This window comes from Myotis yumanensis, unplaced genomic scaffold (assembly GCF_028538775.1).
Source record: "Myotis yumanensis isolate MYYU_CA2020_CCGP unplaced genomic scaffold, mMyoYum1.0.hap1 SCAF_16, whole genome shotgun sequence".
Taxonomy (NCBI): Eukaryota; Metazoa; Chordata; class Mammalia; order Chiroptera; family Vespertilionidae; genus Myotis; species Myotis yumanensis.
In genome coordinates this window covers 31,372,187-31,393,817 of record NW_027223767.1, presented here as the reverse complement: position 1 = coordinate 31,393,817, position 21,631 = coordinate 31,372,187, and the positions used below count along the sequence as shown (strand labels likewise).

At 35.0% G+C, this 21,631-nt stretch overlaps 1 protein-coding gene across 3 annotated transcripts in view; it reads right to left on the bottom strand.

The window, feature by feature from the left end:
- The window catches only part of BCAS3 (BCAS3 microtubule associated cell migration factor), a 470,653-nt gene that overhangs the window by 338,169 nt on the left and 110,853 nt on the right, over positions 1-21,631 (bottom strand). For all 3 annotated transcript variants that reach the window (XM_070394364.1, XM_070394365.1, XM_070394366.1), the window contains exons 12-14: positions 20,495-20,665; positions 15,171-15,264; positions 1,320-1,453 (exon numbers count right to left, since the gene is read on the bottom strand). In XM_070394364.1, the coding sequence (XP_070250465.1) occupies positions 1,320-1,453; positions 15,171-15,264; positions 20,495-20,665 (399 nt within the window). The remainder of the gene's footprint in view (positions 1-1,319; positions 1,454-15,170; positions 15,265-20,494; positions 20,666-21,631) is intronic.

The following is a 21,631-nucleotide window of genomic DNA, read 5'->3' as shown; positions in this document are numbered from 1 at the left end:
CCGATCAATGATTCTCTCTCATCATTAATGTTTCTATCTCTCTCTTGCTCTCCCTTCCTCTCTGAAATAAAGAAATTTTTTTTTTTAAAAAAAAGAACTTCCCACATTTTAGAGTTGGCTAGCTGGATTCTCATGGTATTGTTTAACTGGTTCCTCAATCTCTATGCTTTCCTAATTATTTCTAGGGGCTGAATTAGATTTAGGCTTAATACAGCATGCTGGGCAGAAATATATTCATAGATGATGCCTTATACATCCTATTGTGTCATATGGGGAAGCACATGATAACAGATGCTCCCCTTTGGTAATGTTAAGATATCAGCTAAAACCACAGACAATTATTGCCTAGGTGCATTCAACATAGTGATTCTTAAAATTCTAACTTTTTCCCCCAAAGGAGGTATAACTGACATTCACCATTATTTTAGCTTCAGATATACAACATAATGATTACATATATATATATATAAAATCACCAGAATAAGTCTAAATTCTAACATTATAAAACTGGAATTCTTCAGTAGAGAAAAACAGTCCCTCATCAAATAGTTCATTATCTTATTACTAGAGGCCCAATGCACAAAAATTCATGCAAGAGTAGGCCTTCCCTCCATCACCCGGGACCCGGGCTGCTTCCTTCCTCTGGCCGCCCGCAGGCACCCAGGACCCGGACTGGTTTCCCTCAGGCCGCCCACAGGTACCCGGGACCTGCCCGGCTTCCCTCCAGCCCCGGCTTCCTCAGGAAGGATGTCCAGAAGACTTCCAGTCTAATTAGCATATTACCCTTTTATTATTATAGATATTGATAGAAGAAATGTAAACGCTGGATACCTTCCCTTAGCATAATACCTAATACAAACGCTCAGTACATATATGGATGTGTGTGCATGTGTGTGTGTGTGCTTGCGTGCCCTCATGCATGGGTACACAGTGGAGTGCTGTTAAATGTTAAAAACTGGCTCCCTAAGGAAAAAAAAACTCAATTATTTTGTGTATATGTGAATATGTGTGTGTTTACATGTACTATTATATGTCTGTTCATGTATATACATGTGCATGTACATAGAATCAAAATTCCTAGAAAAAGGCCTGGAAATATGGATATCAATTGAATTACAGGGTTTGAACATTCATTGAATTGTTCACCTACTGCTTATGTATTTATTGGATCAAAATAGAATAAATATTTTTTCTTATCTGAAACATTCTATTACCCAAGTATATTCTCACTAATATTAAGCTCCAATATGATATAACAACCAGCTAGATTAGACGTCATATTAAACAAAGAAAAACCGTCTGAAAATTATACAACTTACTTTGGCTTCAGTTTCACCCCTGTGAAGAGTGTATAGATGATGGACAGCACTTTGTGATGAGGACCAAGGATGAGTCAGAATTTGGAAGACATGAAAGTCATGGCCAAGGGTGTCTGTTGTGACTAGAAGCATTCCTGTAGGACATACAAAAAAAAAGGGTAAAAATAAAAATGATTATGCATGTGAATGAAATATTTTCACAAAGTACTCATCATGCTTTAAAATATTATCAAAGAAAAAATTATCAGTGATATATGATTTAAAAACCTTAAGGCCATGTCAGTATATAATAGTGAGAATACTTGTTTTATGATGTTACCATACGACTAGCAGAAAAGTTTTATATGTATGAATTTAAAGCATTCACAAGCATTTTAAAATAGGCAATTTAATCAACTGAATGTGATAATAATTGGAACCTACTCCCACCTTTTGCCAATCCTCAAACCTGAATGTTAAGCTCAAATTTATCTACTAAAATAACTACTAATACCCTACTTAATTCACCAGTTTAAAACTTGTCTCTACCCTGGCATATTTATTGAACTGCCTACAGCAGTGGTCGGCAAACTGTGGCTCACGAGCCACATGCGGCTCTTTGGCCCCTTGAGTGTGGCCACAAAGTTTCAATCACACTGTACATGCGCGCCCGCACGTGGTATCTTGTGGAAGAGCCACACTCAAGGGGCCGCAGTTTGCCGACCACTGGCCTACAGTATCACAGAAGTTTTTTATGTCTTCTCATCAAAATTCGATAGTTTATTTTACATTTAGGTCTATCATCCATTTGGAGTTAATTTTCGTACAAAGTGTAAGATAGTAGACAAATTAACTTTTTGCAAATGATGTGCTCTCCTGCCAGCCTGATTGCCCCCAACTGCTCTCCCCTGCTGGCCTAGTTGCCCCCAACTGCCCTCCCCTGCTGGCCTGGTCCCCCCCAACTGCCCTCCCCCTGATGACCTGGTCCCCACCAACTGCCCTTCCCCTGCTGGCCTGGTCCCCTCCAAGTGCCCTCCCCCTGCTGGCCTGGTCCCCCCCCAACTGCCCTCCCCCTGCTGGCCTGGTCCCCTCCAACTGCCCTTCCCTGCAGGACTGATCTTCCCCAACTGCCCTCCCCTGCTGGCCATCTTGTGCCAGCCATCTTTAACTACATGGGGGTGGCCATCTTTGTGTATTGGAATGATGATCAATTTGCATATTACTCTTTTATTAGATAGGATTGACTCCCACCCTGCACCTAACTATGGTCATAATGCCACTGACATACTTTACATTCTTTCCATCTTGTTGATGTTATTCAAACAATAAATTGCTAAGATTGGGCATGAATGTTTTATTGTCCTTTTGTGGACAATATTTCTTCACGCCTATTTTTTGCTGAGTCATACTGTTTCTATTACCACAATTCCACTACTAGGTTTTAACTCTACTTTTCCACAACAAAGCTATTTTCTACACATGACAGCCTATTTCATGGAAACATCATCCTGACAGAAACTATAATGAAGTTGCATTTATAAAACAAATATATCACTCCCCTACGGCAGATAAACTTCATTTCTTTTAGAATCAAAGATCAATATTTTACTCAAAATAAGCATTCAAATGCACACTTTCAATATGCTCCTAGCTTTTGAAATTGATGTTAATCTCTAACTTTCTAATATGTAAACAAATTCAAATTTTTAGAGAAATAGCCCATTGAAAATTTATGCTTATTATCTCCTGTATATCCTATCTTAAACTTTTCTTTTTCCACTTCTCCACACAAATGTGGCTTCCATAATCCAGAAGGTAGCTTAATTTTTTTGACAAAATTTTAAATGATGGAGGAAAAATTGAAAGAGCAGTGAGGAAGGGAAGAAATAGCTTGTGTAGTACCACACAATCATGTGCTTTCTTTTAATTTATAATTTCCTCTGTTGCACACATTCTGCTGGGAGAAATGACATGCCTTTTTTTTTTCTTCTAGAAAACAAGTTACAAAGCAGATATACATAAAAGGAAAAACTTGTACAAAGTAGACTGTGGCTTGAGAACTATTTATGCAGCATCAGGAGACTAAACCAGACTAGCCTGGCCATAAACTAAACCTACGCCCCAAATGAGGTGCCAAGCCACAAAATGCATTTGCGTCATCTGGGAATACAAGGAAAAGAAGGACTTCTAATTATAGGGCCTGGAAGCGGAAGCCTAGTGTGATTAGCTGTTTAGGCGCTGTTGTATGTTTATCTGGAAGCTTCCTCTCCCTCACTCTCAGCCTCAAGTTTGATAGATGAGCGTTAGCATTAGAGGGTGGAAACTGAAGCTGCTGATGGTACATGGCGTTCTCCAAAACCTGAGACTGGAGCCTGAACATTAAGGCTTTTGCGGCCTCATAAGAACATAAGTCTTTTCAACTGGGCGTCAGCTGGTTAGCCCAAAAGGCAAAATTAAAGAGCAGCAAACCTCCACTGGACATATGCTATAAAAGCTTGGAAACATGAGTAGGTATGTCTTTTTGCCATATCCTATTTATAACACCTACCTAATTGTACGTTTCTTTATCACATGCACACATATGAACTGGAAGACAAATTACCAGCTATTCACACTCTCCTCCAAAAAGAGACATGAACACTGATAATCTTGGTCAAATAGAAATCTTTACAGGATTTCAGATTATATCACTCATAAAATAATTTTGTTTTGGTATTAATTCTTGTAAATTTAATACTTTCCCATCAATACCTGTGGAGATTGAAACTTCCAAATTATTTGAATTTTTAAAAGCTACAAGTCATATGTGTAAACATAAAAGCAAAGAAACAGAATCCTAGTACTAGTCAAAATCTATTAGGTCTTCAAATTACATAAAACCACTATAATATCTGATCCTATTGAAGTCTGATTAATAAAACCTTTAAGATGAATAGGAATACTTAAGGCAATGGTCTCAACGTCTCCCTATGGGCAGCATCAATTACCACAGTTTTTAAGCTGCTTAAAGATGCTGCTAATATACATTGTATTCTTCCACATTTGTGGCCCATAATATATATTAAGACTTTCTAATATTTATGCTTGATAATGCCATTAAAGGCATTGAAATAAACACTATCGAAGGAACAAAGGACATGATTCATTTGATCCCTTCCAAAAGTTGCACGTATCCAGAACCAAGATAAGTTACAACAAAAATCTCTGATGTGGCTCTTATTCATTTGTTCCATGTGGAAAAGTCTAAAATCAACAATTAGCTCATTTGCTTTTATAACTTTTTAAGTCCACCCTCCTTCATTTTTAGGAGACAGGTAAATGCCCCAACATCTTCATTTAAATAATTAATGTGTTTTCATTATTTCATTTTGTATCAAGAAATTTTTTTCTGAAAATATCTTTAGCTATAGCCAATGGGTTTTCATATTAAGTGTTCTATTATTTTCAACAGTCTGTTCATCCAATAGACATATAGGAAAGTGGTATGTATCTATATGTAATCTTATTTTTCCAAGTGGTTGACTATCTTTGTCAAATGCCAGAATATTTTAAAACTTTATTAACCTCTACTAATCGATCATTCATATACAATAAATGCACTCAAGGTAAGTGAACAGTTTCATGAGTCTGACAAGTATGTACACCTATAAAACTCTACCATATCAAGATAGAGAACATGTGAAAAAATATCCTTGTGTCCACTTGCAGTCCATCCCCTCCCCATTCCATGGCCCCAGGCAACCATTGATTGGCATTCTATCATTATGAATTAATATTGCCTGCTTTAGAATCCCACGTAAATGTAATCACACAAAAGTTTGCTAGCCCTATCTGCTGCGGATAGCACGAGTCCAATCACTGATTTATATCACTGAGCAGGTCCATTATACGGACACGTGAAAACTTATATATCCATTCAGCAATTATTTCCAGTTTGGGGCTATTGTGAATATGAAGATTTAAGTACAAGCTTCTGTGTGGACATTTGTTTTTCTTCTCTTAGGTAAAATTTACAAGTGGAATTGCTGCATCATATGTACATTTAACTTCACAAGATACTACAAAAATGTTTCTCCAAAGCAGCATGTAACATAAGGTCCATAATCTCATCAATAGTGTATTGTCAGTCTTTTTAAATTGTAATCATTTCAGTGAGTATTTGGTTATCTCTCATAGTTTTATTATGCCGTATTTTCTTGGTGATTAAGTGACATTGATCAGTTTTGGTGTTATAGGTATATATGTCTACTTCACATTTGTATATACCAAGTCACTCACAGCTTTTATTAGTTCCTTCAGGTTTAATTGACCACCTTTGCTAAATTAACTATGAGTACTGGGCAGTGAGGGATGGGAGGAAAGAGGGCACCTCCTTACTGATGGACACCCAGGACCAGGGCTGCCTTAGGACTTTCATCAGCTCTGGACATTCTTTGTCTTCACAGGACCCCTCTTCCATAAAAAATTATTTAAAATTACATTTTATGACTACAGTTGTTTGTTTTAATTGTATATTAAAGCATTCCTATAACCTAAAAGTTTATATACTTTTTTTGCTCTTAAAAGGGATGAAGCATTTTGGGGGGACCCTCCTAGTAAAGTACTGTGGGCCCCAGGCTTGATGAATCAAACCTGCAAGGTTCCCTCTGATTCTCATACAGGTCTAGTCCAACAGTGAACATAAAGCAAAGACAAGAAATCCCTCAGGGGCTAATTCACTGCACAAGTAAGACATACCCATCAGTTTACAAGATGACAAAACAAGAGAATAACTACAGACCTAAAGAAACACCCACTTCTTGGGGGGCGGGGGGGTGCGGGTAAGAAAAAGCAATAAGCTCTTCAAGCTGCCTTTGCAGTCTGAGTGATATAGTGTGACTGGCAGTGATACACCAGAACTGTTAGAGGGAAAATCTAAAGCCACATAACTCTGTTAATCTTCGAGGCATTATAGATATTCACAAAAATCAAGACCACCTGACCACCTGCTGTGATCAATGGGGGCGCAGGAAGAACTATATGCATTAAAGAAGACTTAAACTTTCCTAATGATCAATCCAGGACCACCATCACCTTTCAATATACAGCATTTACGTAACCAGAAAAATGTAAAGTCACTTAAAGATACAGTCACGCACCCAAAGGGGTCCATGTTTAATCTATTTGACTAGACAACCAACATTCATTTTTGTCTTATTAATGGATGGAAAAACAACTTCCCTGCCAAGAAAGGGTAATTATTTAAAACGTAGATTTGTTGCAATTCACAGCTCTCAGCTACTCAGCTGGCAGAAATAACGCCTTTGGACAGCAGATCAATTATTTACCAAATTAAAGACAGCAGGTCTGTTTCAGAAATGTCAGGCTTACTGCAGAGTTGAGAATGTCTTTCATATGCTTCTAATATCTAATTTAGTTAATAAAATTAATTAATTTGATGTCAAAGGCAACATAATTAATAATATGCCAATCTAGTGAATTCAGTTACATAAATATAATGTAGCTTCTACAAGATAGATCACTCCCACAATTTAGGAAGAGAGACAATTCTTACTGGAACCACAATTAGATATAAATTGGTTTTACTCAATAAATGACTAATTACATTGATTTAATGCCTTATCTCTGCCCTGCCATAGTATCTCCATAATTACAACAATAAAGAAAGAAACAATTAATGTAATTATTCAATACTAGAGGCCTGGTGCATGGATTCATGCACTGTGGGGTCCCTCAGCCTGGCCTGCAGGGATCAGGCCGAAACCAGCTCTCCAACATCCCCCAGGGGGGCCCGGATTGTGAGAGGGCCCAGGCCAGGCCAAGGGACCCCAGCACTGCACGATCAGAGCCAGGGAGGGACCACAGGAGGTGTCCAGGGCGTGTCTGGTCCATCTCCCCCAGTTCCAATCAGCTGGACCCCAGCAGCAAGCTAACCTACTGGCCCCTGGTGGTCAGTGCACATCATAGTGACTGGTCGAATGGTTGAATGGTCAGAGGGACAATTTACCATATTAGGGTTTTACAGAGAGAGATATAATTCCTCAATATCAACTACGTGAAAATTGACAGGGTAAAGAAACCTCGGGGACAAAATAAAAGCTCATCTCTAGCAGAAAACATTTCAAAAGGATACTCTTGAGGGGTATCTATAATAATAAAAGGGCAATATGCTAATTAGACCAGACGTCCTTCCGGACGAAGCTGGGGCCAGAGGGAAGCCGGGGTCCCAGATGCCGGAGGGAAACTGGTGCCGGCAGCTGGGGGAAGGAAGGCCTACTCTTGCACAATTTTTGTGCATTGGGCCTCCAGTAAATAAATAAAAAACTAGGATGAAAGAATTAAAAATAATGAAGACAGTTAATATTTATTGAGGTCTCAGTATATTGGCCCTCATTTTATTGATGAGGAATTTAAAATACTGAGAGTGATCCAAGCAGATAAAGTAACTTGCTCAATTAAGTGGCAAGGTGAGGTGGGGGCAGCAGGGACAGGGGGAGAATGACATTTTATGTAGGGTCAGGTAAGTCTTCCTAAAATAATATTTAAAAATGGGACTCAAGAGGTAAATAAGAGTTAGCCAGGTCAAAAAGGATTCTAGGCAGAGGGAAAATGATGTAACATGTTTAAGGAGCTGAAAAATATCTACTACGGATAAATGTTAGAGGAAAAATGTAGACCTGGTTGAAGCCGTCAGTCACTGTGCCAGACTTTCAGACAATACACTCAGAGAAATAAGGAAGTTGTTGAAAGATAGAAGTATCATTAACATTTAATATCTTACAAAATAACTAAATACCTTAAAGTGGAATTAAACACATGGAATTAAGTATGATGCAACAATCACAGCTAAACAAAATAACCTAGAATTGGGCTGTGATCAAATAAGATGTTTTAAAAACGAAGAGTAACAATGATTCTCAAAAGTACTGTTATGGATTGAATGTTTGTGTAACTCCAAAATTCACATATTGGAACTCTAAAAACCCAGTGTGGCAATGCATGGAGATGAGGGCTCCTAGGAAATAATTAAGTGTGTATATATCAGGTCCCAATGGAGAGGCTCTGACCTGATAGCCTTAGCATCTTACAGGAAGAGAGCCACCTCTTTCTTTCTCCCTGCTCCATTGCACCAAGGAAAGGCTATGCAAGCTCAGAGCCAGGTGGTGGCCATTTGCTAGAAACCAAATCATCCGGAACCTTGATCTTGAACTGTCCGAAAATAAATTTCTGTTGTTTAAGCCATCAAGTCTACAGTGTTTTGTTATGGCAGCCCAAGCTAATACATGTACAAAGGTTGTGGTGTAAACCAGTGTCCTAGAGAACATTTTACACACTTGAATGACCAGCGCAGAGACTTTTGGACTGAATTTGTAAAATCAAAAGAAGCTGTTGTTCTTGCCCTACGACAAAAACAAACTGATAAACAACAAAAATCAAAGCACTGAAAAAATCTATTTAAAAGTTCAGTATAAAAATACCGAAATAGGAGCAGCTGCTCTCAACTCAGACAATACAGCCAGAAAGAGAGCAATCCACAATAGGTGAGGGTAAGAAGGTACCGAACTTTAGAAAAATTTCCAAAGGCTCCATTTGAGCTGACACCACAGATTAGAATTCTGCCCCCCAAAAAGTGCAATTCTGTATGCAAGCAATCAAGAGGATTAAATTAATAATGCCAAAAGCTGTGAACAAAGAAAGACAACTGACAGTTGCTGGGGGTGGGGGGGGGGGGCGCGTTGGGGGCATGTCCAACTAAAACATCATCTCTAGTTGAAATGCTTATCAAAACTATGGGCAAAAATACAGATATTCCCAGACAGAAAATAACTTAAAGAGGTCATCTTCATCAGAGAACCCAAAAATAACCCACAGAAGTGTGTACTTTATTGAGAAAAGTACAAAAGGAATTCAAGAAAGGAAGGATAGTATTTTGAAAAGAACGAAGAAAAATTAACAGAGCCTCTGAGACCTGTGGGATACCATCAAGGAGATGAATCTATGAATCATTGAGTTCCAAAGGAAAGAAGAGGAAAACAAGAAGCAGAAAGAATGTTTTAAAAAAATGACTGAAAAAAAAGGAAGAAAAAGATAAGAAAATAAAATAAACAGTGACTAAGAAGTCCCAAATTTGAATTAAAAAAAAAAATTTAGGGTAGTAAAATAATTCTATATCTGCAAAGGTGGATACATATCAATATTAATATGTCAAAACCCACAGAATGTAAAACCACCAACAGTGAAACCTAACATAAACTAAAGACTTTGACTGATAATGATGTATCAATGTAGATTCATGATTATAACAAAACTACCACTGTGGTGTGGCATGTTGGTAGTACAGGAGGTTATGTGTGTGTGTGAGAGACTTTTCTGTACTTTCCATTTGTTTGCTGGAACCTAAAACTGCTTTTAAAAAGTGTATTAATTTTATTTTAAAAGTTCCCTAGAAATGGTATTCATTGTATATCTAAATAATTGAAAGCAACAAACTTACACCACCCATATTGAAGCTGCCCAGATCTAAGCATGGAGGCCTCTCTGGCACTTCTAACCAAATCATAAATGTTGCCATTAAAATATCTGTTTTAATTCAGGTCTCAGAGTCATAGCTAGTAAACAAGAATGGGAAGGAGAAATTGAAAAACAAACTGAATGCAGCTGCTCACAGCTCTATTTAATGGCATCCCTTAATTTCTTTTCTGAGTAGGTCCCATACAAGACTGAACCTCATGCCACTGACTCACACAACCTACTTTTTCCCCTTAATTCACTTTTAGAGTTATTTCATCATGTACATATTACATTGCTTTTAATGTGGACAACAGGTCTGGTTTGTTCTTGAATTTTGATGTCCAGGACATTTTAACAGCTCTGTCATCTAAAAATATGCTTCTCTAAAAAAAAAACTAATAAGTTTACTTATATTCCTAGTATAATACAGGTAAAGATTAGAGGAAGATTAGGTTTTAAAAAAAATCCATATGTTTTTTGTTTTAATGAACTTCCCTAAACTTATAAACACTATGGTTATTATTGCCCACACTACAGTCCCTATGAAAAAACCTTTAACCAAATAGACTATTACAAGGGCAAAAGAGTTCAAACTTATTGGTATAAATTTAGAAGTATGAAAAATATTAAAAATATGTATGGACACATGTAAAGAAAAACTGGAGAATGTTATTGGAGGATCTACAAGTTATATTTTGAAAAAGGCCAATTTAAATAAAAAATCATAAGTACTGTGTGAAGAACCACTTCATACAGTACTTATGTGTACAAAATACCAATTAATAAATGTTCAGAAGCTAACAAAAATAATTCAGCCAGAGAACAAAAAACTGCCTCATTTTATAACATAAGTAAATTTACAGAGAAAGAATTATACAAAGGCTGGTAGAAAATTCATCATAATTAAATGGAATAAATAACATCTACTAAGGCCGTGGTCGGCAAACTGCGGCTCGTGAGCTACATGCGGCTCTTTGGCCCCTTGAGTGTGGCTCTTCCTAAGCCTTAGGAGTACCCTAATTAAGTTAATAACAATGTACCTACCTATATAGTCTAAGTTTAAACAATTTGGCTCTCAAAAGAAATTTCAATCGTTGTCCTGTTGATATTTGGCTCTGTTGACTAATGAGTTTGCCGACCACTGTACTAAGGTATCCATGCATTTGCAAATGGCAATGCAGCTTCTCGACTCAAACAGTTCATATGTATGTATTTCTATCTTAATCTGGGAGGGTTGGCTAAAACAGGAAACATGATACAGAAACTTGACAAATAAAATGTCACCTAATGTTAGTAGCTAGATAATAGTTGGCAGCCATAGCCATTCTCTGGTAGGCAGCTTTAAAAAAAAAACAAGGCTTTCAAATCATTGAGAATTAAATATTTTATATACACACTTGTGCCATACTCAAGCAATATCATATTCTGAATAGTAAAAATACTAAGAGCTGAACAGTAAATAACCAAGATAAATTGTAAGCAAATGTATGAAATCTCTGCCTACCAGCATCTATATTTTGCAGACCAATTTTGTGAGTGGTTGCTGAGTTATGAACCCTCCATTTAATTCAAATATTTAAACAAGTACAAAGCATTTATAAAATGTTGCAGAAATGACGACGCATTGAAATATCTCTACCACATAAGAAATTGATCATACCATGGTATAGATTCTGCTTCACAATCTATGTTGAACGTGCAATATTTTTCTTGCCTCTTTCACTCAACTAATATTTCTTTATATGCCAGGCACTGAATCATCCTTTCCTAGCTAATTATCTTTTAGGTTCCAGTTTAGAACTGAATTCCCCTTAAAGAATGTTGCCCAATAATCAAAGACCAAGTTAATAGTCATCTCATCTCCTAGCAGGCTCTCCTAACTCCACAAAGCATTCTCCTTCCTTAAGTCCCTATCACACCAGCAGACTCCGTGGGTGTTGACTCTCTCTGAATCACCATGACTGAGCCAGGCAATGTGAATGGAGTCTCTAGTTAAAAGAAAGAGTTAGTTTCTAATGCGTTGGGTGAAGATCATGCCAAGGGTTACTCTTTTTGATAATGGACTCAAACATTTTTAGTGCCAGGAACTTTTTAACAATATGGTAAAGCCTAGAAACCTCTTTCAAAGACTAATATTTTTTAAAAGACAAAGTAAAATACTTAAAATATATGATTTTTATTCACAGATTAAAATATAGGCTTTACCATAATTTTGAACCATAAAAAGTATTTAGAGAGTAACATAAAAAGAAATGTGCAATTGAGGCATACAAAGAGATGAAGGAAGTGCATATGAGTAAGTAAAAGAAGCCAATCTGAAATGGCTACCTACTGTAAGACTCTAATACATGGCATTCTGCAAAAACCGAAAGTATGGAAACGGTGGAAAAAATCAGTGGTTGTTGGGGTTCAAACAAAGGGGGGAGGAATGAACAGGCAGAGCAAAGGGGACTTTTAGGGAAGTGAAACTATACAGTGTAGTATTATACTGGTGGATACATGTCACTATATATTTGTCAAAACCCACAGATTATAAACCAAGAGTGAATCCAAATGTAAACTGGAACTCAGGCTAACAAATATTTAAAGATATGATTACTATATGATCCATAAATGCAAAACAAGTAAGGTATAAATATAAAATTTTTAAATCTTATCACAAAAACACAAATTGGAGAGTTCAAACAGAATTCAAAGGCAAATGCAGATCAAAGTTATGAAACCATAGGAAAGAAACAATAGTTTTCTAGAGTTAACCGTTTGAGTCCCAAGCAGTGCAATCGCGCTGCTTGGTATTTCTCGACATAACATAAAACAAGCGCTATCACGCTGTTTGGGTCTTTTCGTACTCATTTAGAGAAAGCGCGGTTGCGCTGTTTGGGATTCTTCGACAGTGTTTTTTCAATACCCCCTGGGACTCAAACGAATCGTATGTTTTCTCGACATAAAATCTCAGCAGCGCGATCGCGCTGCTTGGGACTCAAACGGTTAACTGCTAGACAATGATAGGGATAACTACATTCTTTATGTTATATAATATGTTCTTATTATAAAAGAAAGTTATAGACAGGAAAAAATACAGCTTCCAGTGTCTGAAGCATTCTGACTAGGGTAATGTGAAATATACATTAATACAAAGGAGATCTGACATAACAGATGGCCTATCAAAATGAGTCATACTGGTTACTCCAAGTGGAGTGCTATAAGGAACAGAACTTCCAGACTCTTTCTTCAAATTTAACTTAATTCCCACAACATTCAGAGCACTTCAATAAATCATTGTCTTCATTAATTAAATCAACCCTACTGATCAACAATCACTATAAAAATCTTCCTCTCTATCAAAAATGACTAATTAAGATATTAGAAGAAAAATTATTCAAAGTACTCTATATTATCCTCTTACCATCATTCTTTATTTGAGAAGAAATGAAAGATGGATCTTTCCATCAAGTTTAACTAATAGGATCATTTCTGCAGAATAAAATAAAATGGCAGTCTCTTCAGACACATCAACCAAAGAAATAAGATCTAAACGGACTGTAAATTTATGAAAACTATTTCAGCTCTGAAAGCAAGAAAACAATTTTATTTATGAACAAAGTATTTTTAAAATTAATTCCACTGGAGTAGAATTCCGCCACTGGAAGTATTAAACCAATTCCTAACAATGAAAATTGGTAAATAAAGATAAAGAATTAAGCATTTAATCACTGCCTTTTACATACAGGATAACTGTGGTTCATTACTGGTTGATGAAAGAAAAAATTTTTTTGATAGGATAGCAGGTAATCAATGCAGAAAACACAGTACAATTAGAAAAACCACCCTTATAATACAGCCTTCAATGTAAGAAAACTATTAAGTAAAAAGTTGTTTCAGCAATGAGGCCAAAATAACACTCTGCAGATTACTTGCTAATCTCCACAAGAGAAACCTCTTTCCAATATGCAGACATTCGATGGGTCACTAACTTCTCCATGTGATCAAACACAGTATCATAAATTGCAAGACAACCTGATATTATATGTCTCTTGTTGGGATGAAATGTTGTAGACAGTAAAACTTAAGATGTTAATAAAAAAAAAAATCCTTAGCTTGAATGTCATTTAAAAGCCTCATTAGGAAATAAGGAAAACATTATTATAATGGGAAAAAAAATATGACAAGTACAGAATTTGCATCAGATAACTGGTCTGGGCACTGCAAAAAAGAAAAGGTGGAAGTTATAAGTTGGATTAAGAGGACCTAAAGAGACATGACTAAATGTAAGAAGTGAACTTTAATTAGAACTTAGTTTGAAGTAGCTGGAGAATTCACTTTTGAAACCATTGGGGTTTTGTTTTTTTTAATCCTCACCCAATGATATGTTTATTGTTTTTAGAGTGGGAAAGGGAGAGGGGAAGAGAGAGAGAGAAAAAAAAGGAAAAGAGAGGGAGACAGAGAGACAGAGACAGAGAGAGAAACATGCACTGGTTGCCTCCAAAATGTTCCCCGACTAGGGGAACCTCAACCTTTTGGTGTATGGGATGACACTCCAACCAACTGAGCTACCCGGCCAGGGGAATTTTAAATTTGATTTGGATATTAGATAATATAGTATGTTAGTTTTCTGAACTAATATATAATTTTTTGTTATATAGAAAGGGGTCTTTATTCTTAGGAAATGCATAGTTCATTTGTAATGGGTGAAATGTTATAATATATGGAACTTACATTCAAATGGTTCAGCAAAATACACATACATATATATATAATATATACATTAAAATGCGAACACCTGTTTAATCAAGGTAGTGATATGTGGGTCATTATTATATTAACCTTTATATCTGTTTTTATGTTTGAAACTTATTATAATAAAAAGGGGGGGGGGGTTGACAAAAGATAATAGGGCATTCCACATTGCTTTAACATCTCTCTTTACCAAATGCTTTAAGAAGAACCAGAAAAACAAAAACACCACAAGAAAAGGAGAAAAAAATATAAGTAAACTAGTTTATAAAAATGTGACATTATAAAGAAACTTTAAGTTACAAAGAAAATTCCATTCGCATACATTAATATGTTGACTGAAATACTGAAGTTCTTGGCTTAATTGTAATTCAGAAACTAATGCAACTCAACAACACTGTTTACCGACTGCTGCTTTCACCATGTTATTGTGAATAAAGCTAATGTTTACAGGGTATCTAAATTTTATTATAAATTCATTCATTCAATAACCAGTTACTGAAACTATTTACTTTTCTTATACACACTGGCACATAGAAGAAAAACGAGATTCATGTTTTAGGTATTCCATTTCCAAAAAAATCAAATTGGAAAGCCCATGATATAAATGGGGAAAAACAAACATACCACTTGTGTTAAAAGCCATACAGCACACTGGTTTTTCATGAGCCGGGAAGTGGGCCACGATACCATCACTGTCAGAATCCTCACTCAAAAGCACCTTTACAAAAATAAAGAGGCAAATGGAAGTTAACCTTTAATCACCAATTACTGAGTTTGAAGATATACACAGTTACACCACAATGTCCGTGACCAAATAACATGCTTCCATTATATTGTAAGATTATTCTTGCCACTAAAAAGTGAAAATGCCACTTCACAAATGAGGAAAAGATATAATACAACCCCAGCAGATCCATCATATAAACGCTAAAACAGTTGGTTAACTTGACTATAGGTGACAGAGACAATCATTTCTTGAAGTGTAGGTTCATAAAAAAACAACAACAGCAAATAAAATCAGCTATGTAGAACTTTATCCAATGACAGAAACATTTGTGTTATGGCCTGCTGAAAAATTCTTGCCCATGATTGGAATAAAACAAGGAAAAACAATATAATAGGTTAAACACACACAGCTATATGTCAGAGGAATTACTCCTAAAATTTTTATTTTAAGTAGAAAAGTACTGGTCTTTTAACTCCTAGTTTTTTAGATAGACACATCACCTCTTTGAAAGCATTACCAAGCCATAAAATCAGAAGTATATTAAAGCAGATAGTTTTAAATCTCAAATTTATTCCCTTTAATTTTCTTCAGGAGTTTAATAGTTTTAGGTCTCCTGGTAAGGTCTACGATGGATTTACGTTCATTTTCGTATATGGTGTAAGGTAAGAGCCCGCATTCTTTCTTTTGTAGTTGGCCATCCAGTTTTCCCAGCGTCGTTTATTGAAGAGACTCTTCTTTACCTTTTGTGTGGTTTGGGCACCCTTGTTGAAAATCTTTTGCACTTATATGTATGGGTGTATTTCTGTGCTCTTCTATGCCATTGGTCTACATATCTATCCTTATGCCACATATTGCTGTGTAGTATGATTTCAAGTAAGGAAATGTGAGGATTCCAATTCTTTTTTCTAGATTGTTTTTGCTTTCCTGGGTATCTTAAGATCCCATAAGAATTTTAGGGTAGGATTTTGATAGAATTGCATTTAGTATGTATATCACTTTGGGTGGCATGGATATTTTAACAACATTAAATTTTAATATCCACACCTGTGAGATGTCTTTCCACTTACTTGAATAATCTTGAAATTCTCTTAACAACGTTTTATAGCTTTCAGTATACAAGTCTTTCACCTCCTTGGTTTAAGTTTATTTCTAAGAGTTCATTTTTTTAAAGATCAACAAAACTGACAAACCCTTAATTGGACTAATAAAAAAGTAAGTTAGCCCTAACGGGTTTGGATCAGTGAATAGAGCAGTGATGGCGAACCTTTTGAGCTTGGCGTGTCAGCATTTTGAAAAACCCTAACTTAACTCTGGTGCCATGTCACATATAGAAATTTTTTGATATTTGCAACCATAGTAAAAAAAGACTTATATTTTTTATATTTATTTTATATATTCGAATGCCATTTAACAAAGAAAAATCAACCAAAAAAATGAGTTCGCGTGTCATAGGTTCGCCATCACTGGAATAGAGCGTCAGCTGCGGACTGAAGGGTCCCAGGTTTGATTCCGGTCAAGGGCATGTACCTTAGTTGCGGGCACATCCCCAGTGGGGAGTGTGCAGGAGGCAGCTGAATTGATGTTTCTCTCTCATTGATTTTCTCTCTATCCCTGTCCCTTCCTCTCTGCAAAAAAATCAATAAAATATATTTTTTAAATAAATAACTAAATAAAAAATTAAAAAGTAAGTTAATATTACACAGTTGCATACTATGATTTCTTGTATAACATTCTAGTAGAGAACAGACTAGTGTTTTTCAGGAGAAAGGGATAGAGGTTGAATGAAGGATAGACTTGAAAACAAAAAAAGTGTGTGTTAAACCGTCCAGTATTTTAATTGTGGTGGATTATGTTAATTATATTCATCTACACATGGGATACAATTTCATAGAGCTATATATGCCCACATACAAATACAAATGAAGGTAAAACTAACGGTGAGAGGTGAATAAGGTCCATAGCTTAGTAACAGTAATGTGCCATTGTCAATTTCCTGGTTTTGATATTGTACTACACCTGGAAGAACCTGGGTGAGAGCACATGGATATATGTGCAACTTACAATTATTTCAAAATTAAAATGCAATCTGAAAGCTTTTGAATTTCTCTCTTTCTGGTAGGTGATAGTATCTCACTGTAGTTTCAACACGTCTTTTCCTTTAACAAGTGAGGTTATGGGCATAGATTTTATACCATTTGTATATATTTTTTTCTGTGATATTTGGTTTTTGCACATTTTTCTATTTTAATTCAATCTTACAAGACTCCCTTTCTTTTTATGTATGTTATAACCCTATACCTCTCCTTCCAACACAATTAGTGTTGCGTGCTCTAGTTGATGGTTCTAATACAAAAGTCATCAAGCAAAAGGCACATTAATCTCGGTGAACAGCAAAGTCTCATACCACTACATAGGATTCTTTGAATCTTCTCTTTAAGAGCTTCACAATATATAATAACCAGATACTTTTGGAAGGATTCTCTATATTGCATTAGCACCTTGACTAAAGCATCAAATCAATAAAACCAGAGATATCCCAATACAATTGTCCTAAGACATTTAATTTTTACTCACCACTTAACTAAACAGGCTGAAGCCCTAAAAATATGCAGTAAAGCATATGACTATATTAAAACAAAACAAAGAATTTTAACTGAAACAAAGTGAATAAGCCTTTATCATATGAACAAAATGATACACAAAACACCTAAGGAACCATTAAATTATTATGAATAATACATGTACTCAAGGCATGATAGCTCAAGTTTATGTCATCATTCTGGAGTATTTTCTTTTATTAGAGACTTTGCCACATTGCTAATTTCAATTATATATATATATGTATAAAGGCAAATTATACAGCTCAACTTCTGTTAGGCAAGAAATGCTTTTAAATAAAAACGAAAGTAACAAAGATAAAAATGTACATGAAGTCAATTAAATCTTTTCTTCATTAATGCAATTACTAGACAATGATCCCATCACCCTAAAATCAAACTAATCAATTTAGTATCAGAAAGATGGTGAATAAAATTTTATACACCACCAATGTAAACATGAAAATATCTTTATTTATTAAAGGCTCAATGGATTTAAACAGCAAAAGTGGCCCTAACCAGTTTGGCTCAGTGGATAGATTGTCAGCCTGCGGACTCAAGGGTCCCAGGTTCGATTCCGGTCCAGGGCATGTACCTTGGTTGGGGGCACAACCCTAGTAGGGAGTGTGCAGGAGGCACCTGATCGATGTTTCTGTCTCATCGATGTTTCTAACTCTCTATCCCTAGCCTTTCCTCTCTGTAAAAATAAATAAAAATAAATAAAATAAAATAAATAAATAAAGAGAGGACAGTATTACTGAGAAAATCTTGTTGCTTTAAAAAATATTTATAATTATTTTAAAATGCACATTGCAACTTACCATTTATTGAACATCAATATATTTACTGTCTTAAAATGTCTAAGTCAAGTTAAAATTTTAGAATATTTTATAAGTAGGAGTGAAAATGAGATTATGCTCCGAACAAATAATAGAAAATAAAACATTCCAAGTTGAATGACACTCACCTAAAAGCTAACATTTCTATGAGTCTTATTTCCTAGTAAACAGCTTTAGTTGTTTCAAGTGTAAACAATGAATGTATCACAGGAAAAATAACTTTTGCAATTCCACAATCTACAGTTCATTTCCATATTCCAAACCTGAGAATTCCATTTTAAAATTATAAAAAGTTACTGAAGAATGGGAGAAGGCAGGGGAGAGGAGGTATGGTGACAAACATTTGAAAACATATGGCCTATTGTTATGCATTTTATGAAATTAGCTTAATTTTTCTTTTAACATATTCCTACACTTACATATAATAAAGTAATGAGTTACATCTTTATTTTATTAGAGATAATAAGACATAACATTTCCTTCTTTTAAATGAGCACAAATCTGTCTGTCAACAAAGGCTAGATGTTTAACAGACGTACATTACACTCCCCAAACTAGACAATTCTGAGAAGGGTTGTTACTACTCTTAGTAACTGTGGGTGGCCTTGGAGGTGAATTAATTAAGAATCAAAGAACAAAAGAAAGAAAACATTAAAGGATTCATATATTTAATTCCAATTTAAAAAGAGAACATCTGTATGTGTCCATCAACTTGAGCTAACCTAACTAAAACAGCTTTTTTTTAAATGTCATTACAGTCAACTGAAAACTTTGCTATCACTTCATTGAAAAGAGTCTTAAAACAAGAATATAAGTCTATAACATAGTTGTTTAACAACAAAGTTAAGATGGGCAAGGTGGAGAATTATTATTATTCTGATTTCAATTAAAATATAATAAGTTCAAAAATCTCAAAGAGTTTTTTCTTTTAATTGCAATAGGCTCCACTTTTTTTTTAAATGACAATTGATCTTACTATAGAAATTAGTACATGAGTAGCTGACAAATGCAATTTTTCACAAATGTTGCTCTACTATCTCATTTTAGTAATTGGTATTAGATTATATTTTATAGTAATGATCACAAATTAAATGAATTTTAACATTACTTCCTTTCAAAAATGTATTTAAAATCTAAAACTATGATACAAAAGAAGAGATATTTATAAGTACATGAGGAAAAAAAACTAAACCCAATGGGTTTCTTATCAACTAGATTAAATGCCAGCATAAGGCATTTTCCATGTGTAAATCATTTCTCCTGTTTCTGAACTTAGATTTTAAAAATCCATTTTATCTAAAGATATAGGGTTTTACAATTAGCTATTATCATGTATGTATTCTAACATATACTTTGGGATTTCATGTATTCTTCATATTTAAGGAAATATCTATAATAAAATTTGATATTATTCACCTGTAATCATTAGAGGCAACCTTTTTTTAAATTCCCTGAAATATGTAAGATCCTTTTGATCTATGAGCAAATATCTGCCTGTGAAACACATATCCTATGAAGAGATAACAAGAAAATCTCATGGAACCTCAATTTTACCTTCAGGTTTGATGCATTTATAAAATTTGAAATAGCAGGTTCTAACATATTATTCATCATTCTTTGGGGGGGAGTGGGAAGAATCTAACCTAAAATAACCTTGATTTCTAGAAATCCAAATTAACAACCTACAAGGCCAAGTACATTTTGGCTAATCCTGATCCCAAAGAATATTCTCAGTCAGCCAGCCCTCTGCAGAAAATGGATATTACATGCATCGCAAGTTCTTACCTGGCCCTCTCCAACTGTTTCCGTGTCTATTACGGTGATGATGCCTGGGACCAAAGGACTCCGCCTCGAATTACTATGGATGGCAACATCATCTTCTGTCACACCTGAAGGCAGCGTGCCTGTCAGCTGAGTCACCACTTTCCCAACTATTGTCAGGCCAGTTTTCAAAGTCTATAAGATGAAAGGTAAAATTTATAAATAACTACATATCAGAATTTTAATTCTAATATGAAGTTATTTGCATTTGTTAATTCTCCTACCCATTAAATTCTTTCTTCTCTTAGGAGCCTATATGTAGCAGTGAACTTCACAGAAATTCAGTCTGACTTTTCATGTGACAGTAAATTCAGTATCAGTTTGAGTGAATGGTATCAGTACAGCCCCAAAGTAATCATGGTGAGAATAAAGCCATAGGTAAATAACTAAAAAGCTTTGTTCCACATGAGGATACAATTATATTTTATAAAAATTATGTTCCCCTCTTCTTTATGTATATAACTTAAAACATGTGACACAGTAAGAAGTAGGATGATTTTCTACTTTTTCAGATATTACAAATCTAATTTTAAAACTATTTTTCAGCATGGAAATGACTGGGATGATCTGGTAGAATCCTTATGTGAAAAAAGATCATGCTTCCAAAGATAATCTATAATATGCTGTTATATAAGATTGTACATCAGGATCTGGCATGTGAAAAATACAGTCTCCATCCAACATACTAATTACTAGATGAATGAAATATCATATAAAATTAGCAAAGATGGTTCTTTTCTCTCTGATAACAGAAAACAATTCAATATAATGCTTCTAAAATGCAATTTTAATTAAAAATAACTTAAGATGCTTTATAATTACATTTTAGTTCCACTTCATTCAAAGCAAATAGACAAAAATAATGTGTGTGATTATTTTTTATTTTATGGGACTCTCATCTAATTAGTCTCATATGCATTACCAAGCAATATGATTAAGGTAATGTTTGGGGGCATTGTCTAAAAGGAAGAAAGCTAGAGCATAAAGAAAATTATGTATTTGATAAACATTGGAAAAACGCCTAGTCATTAAAGACTAAATAAGTAATCTAGATTACATGGATATATCAAAAATTATGTATAAGACACACAATCAGAAATA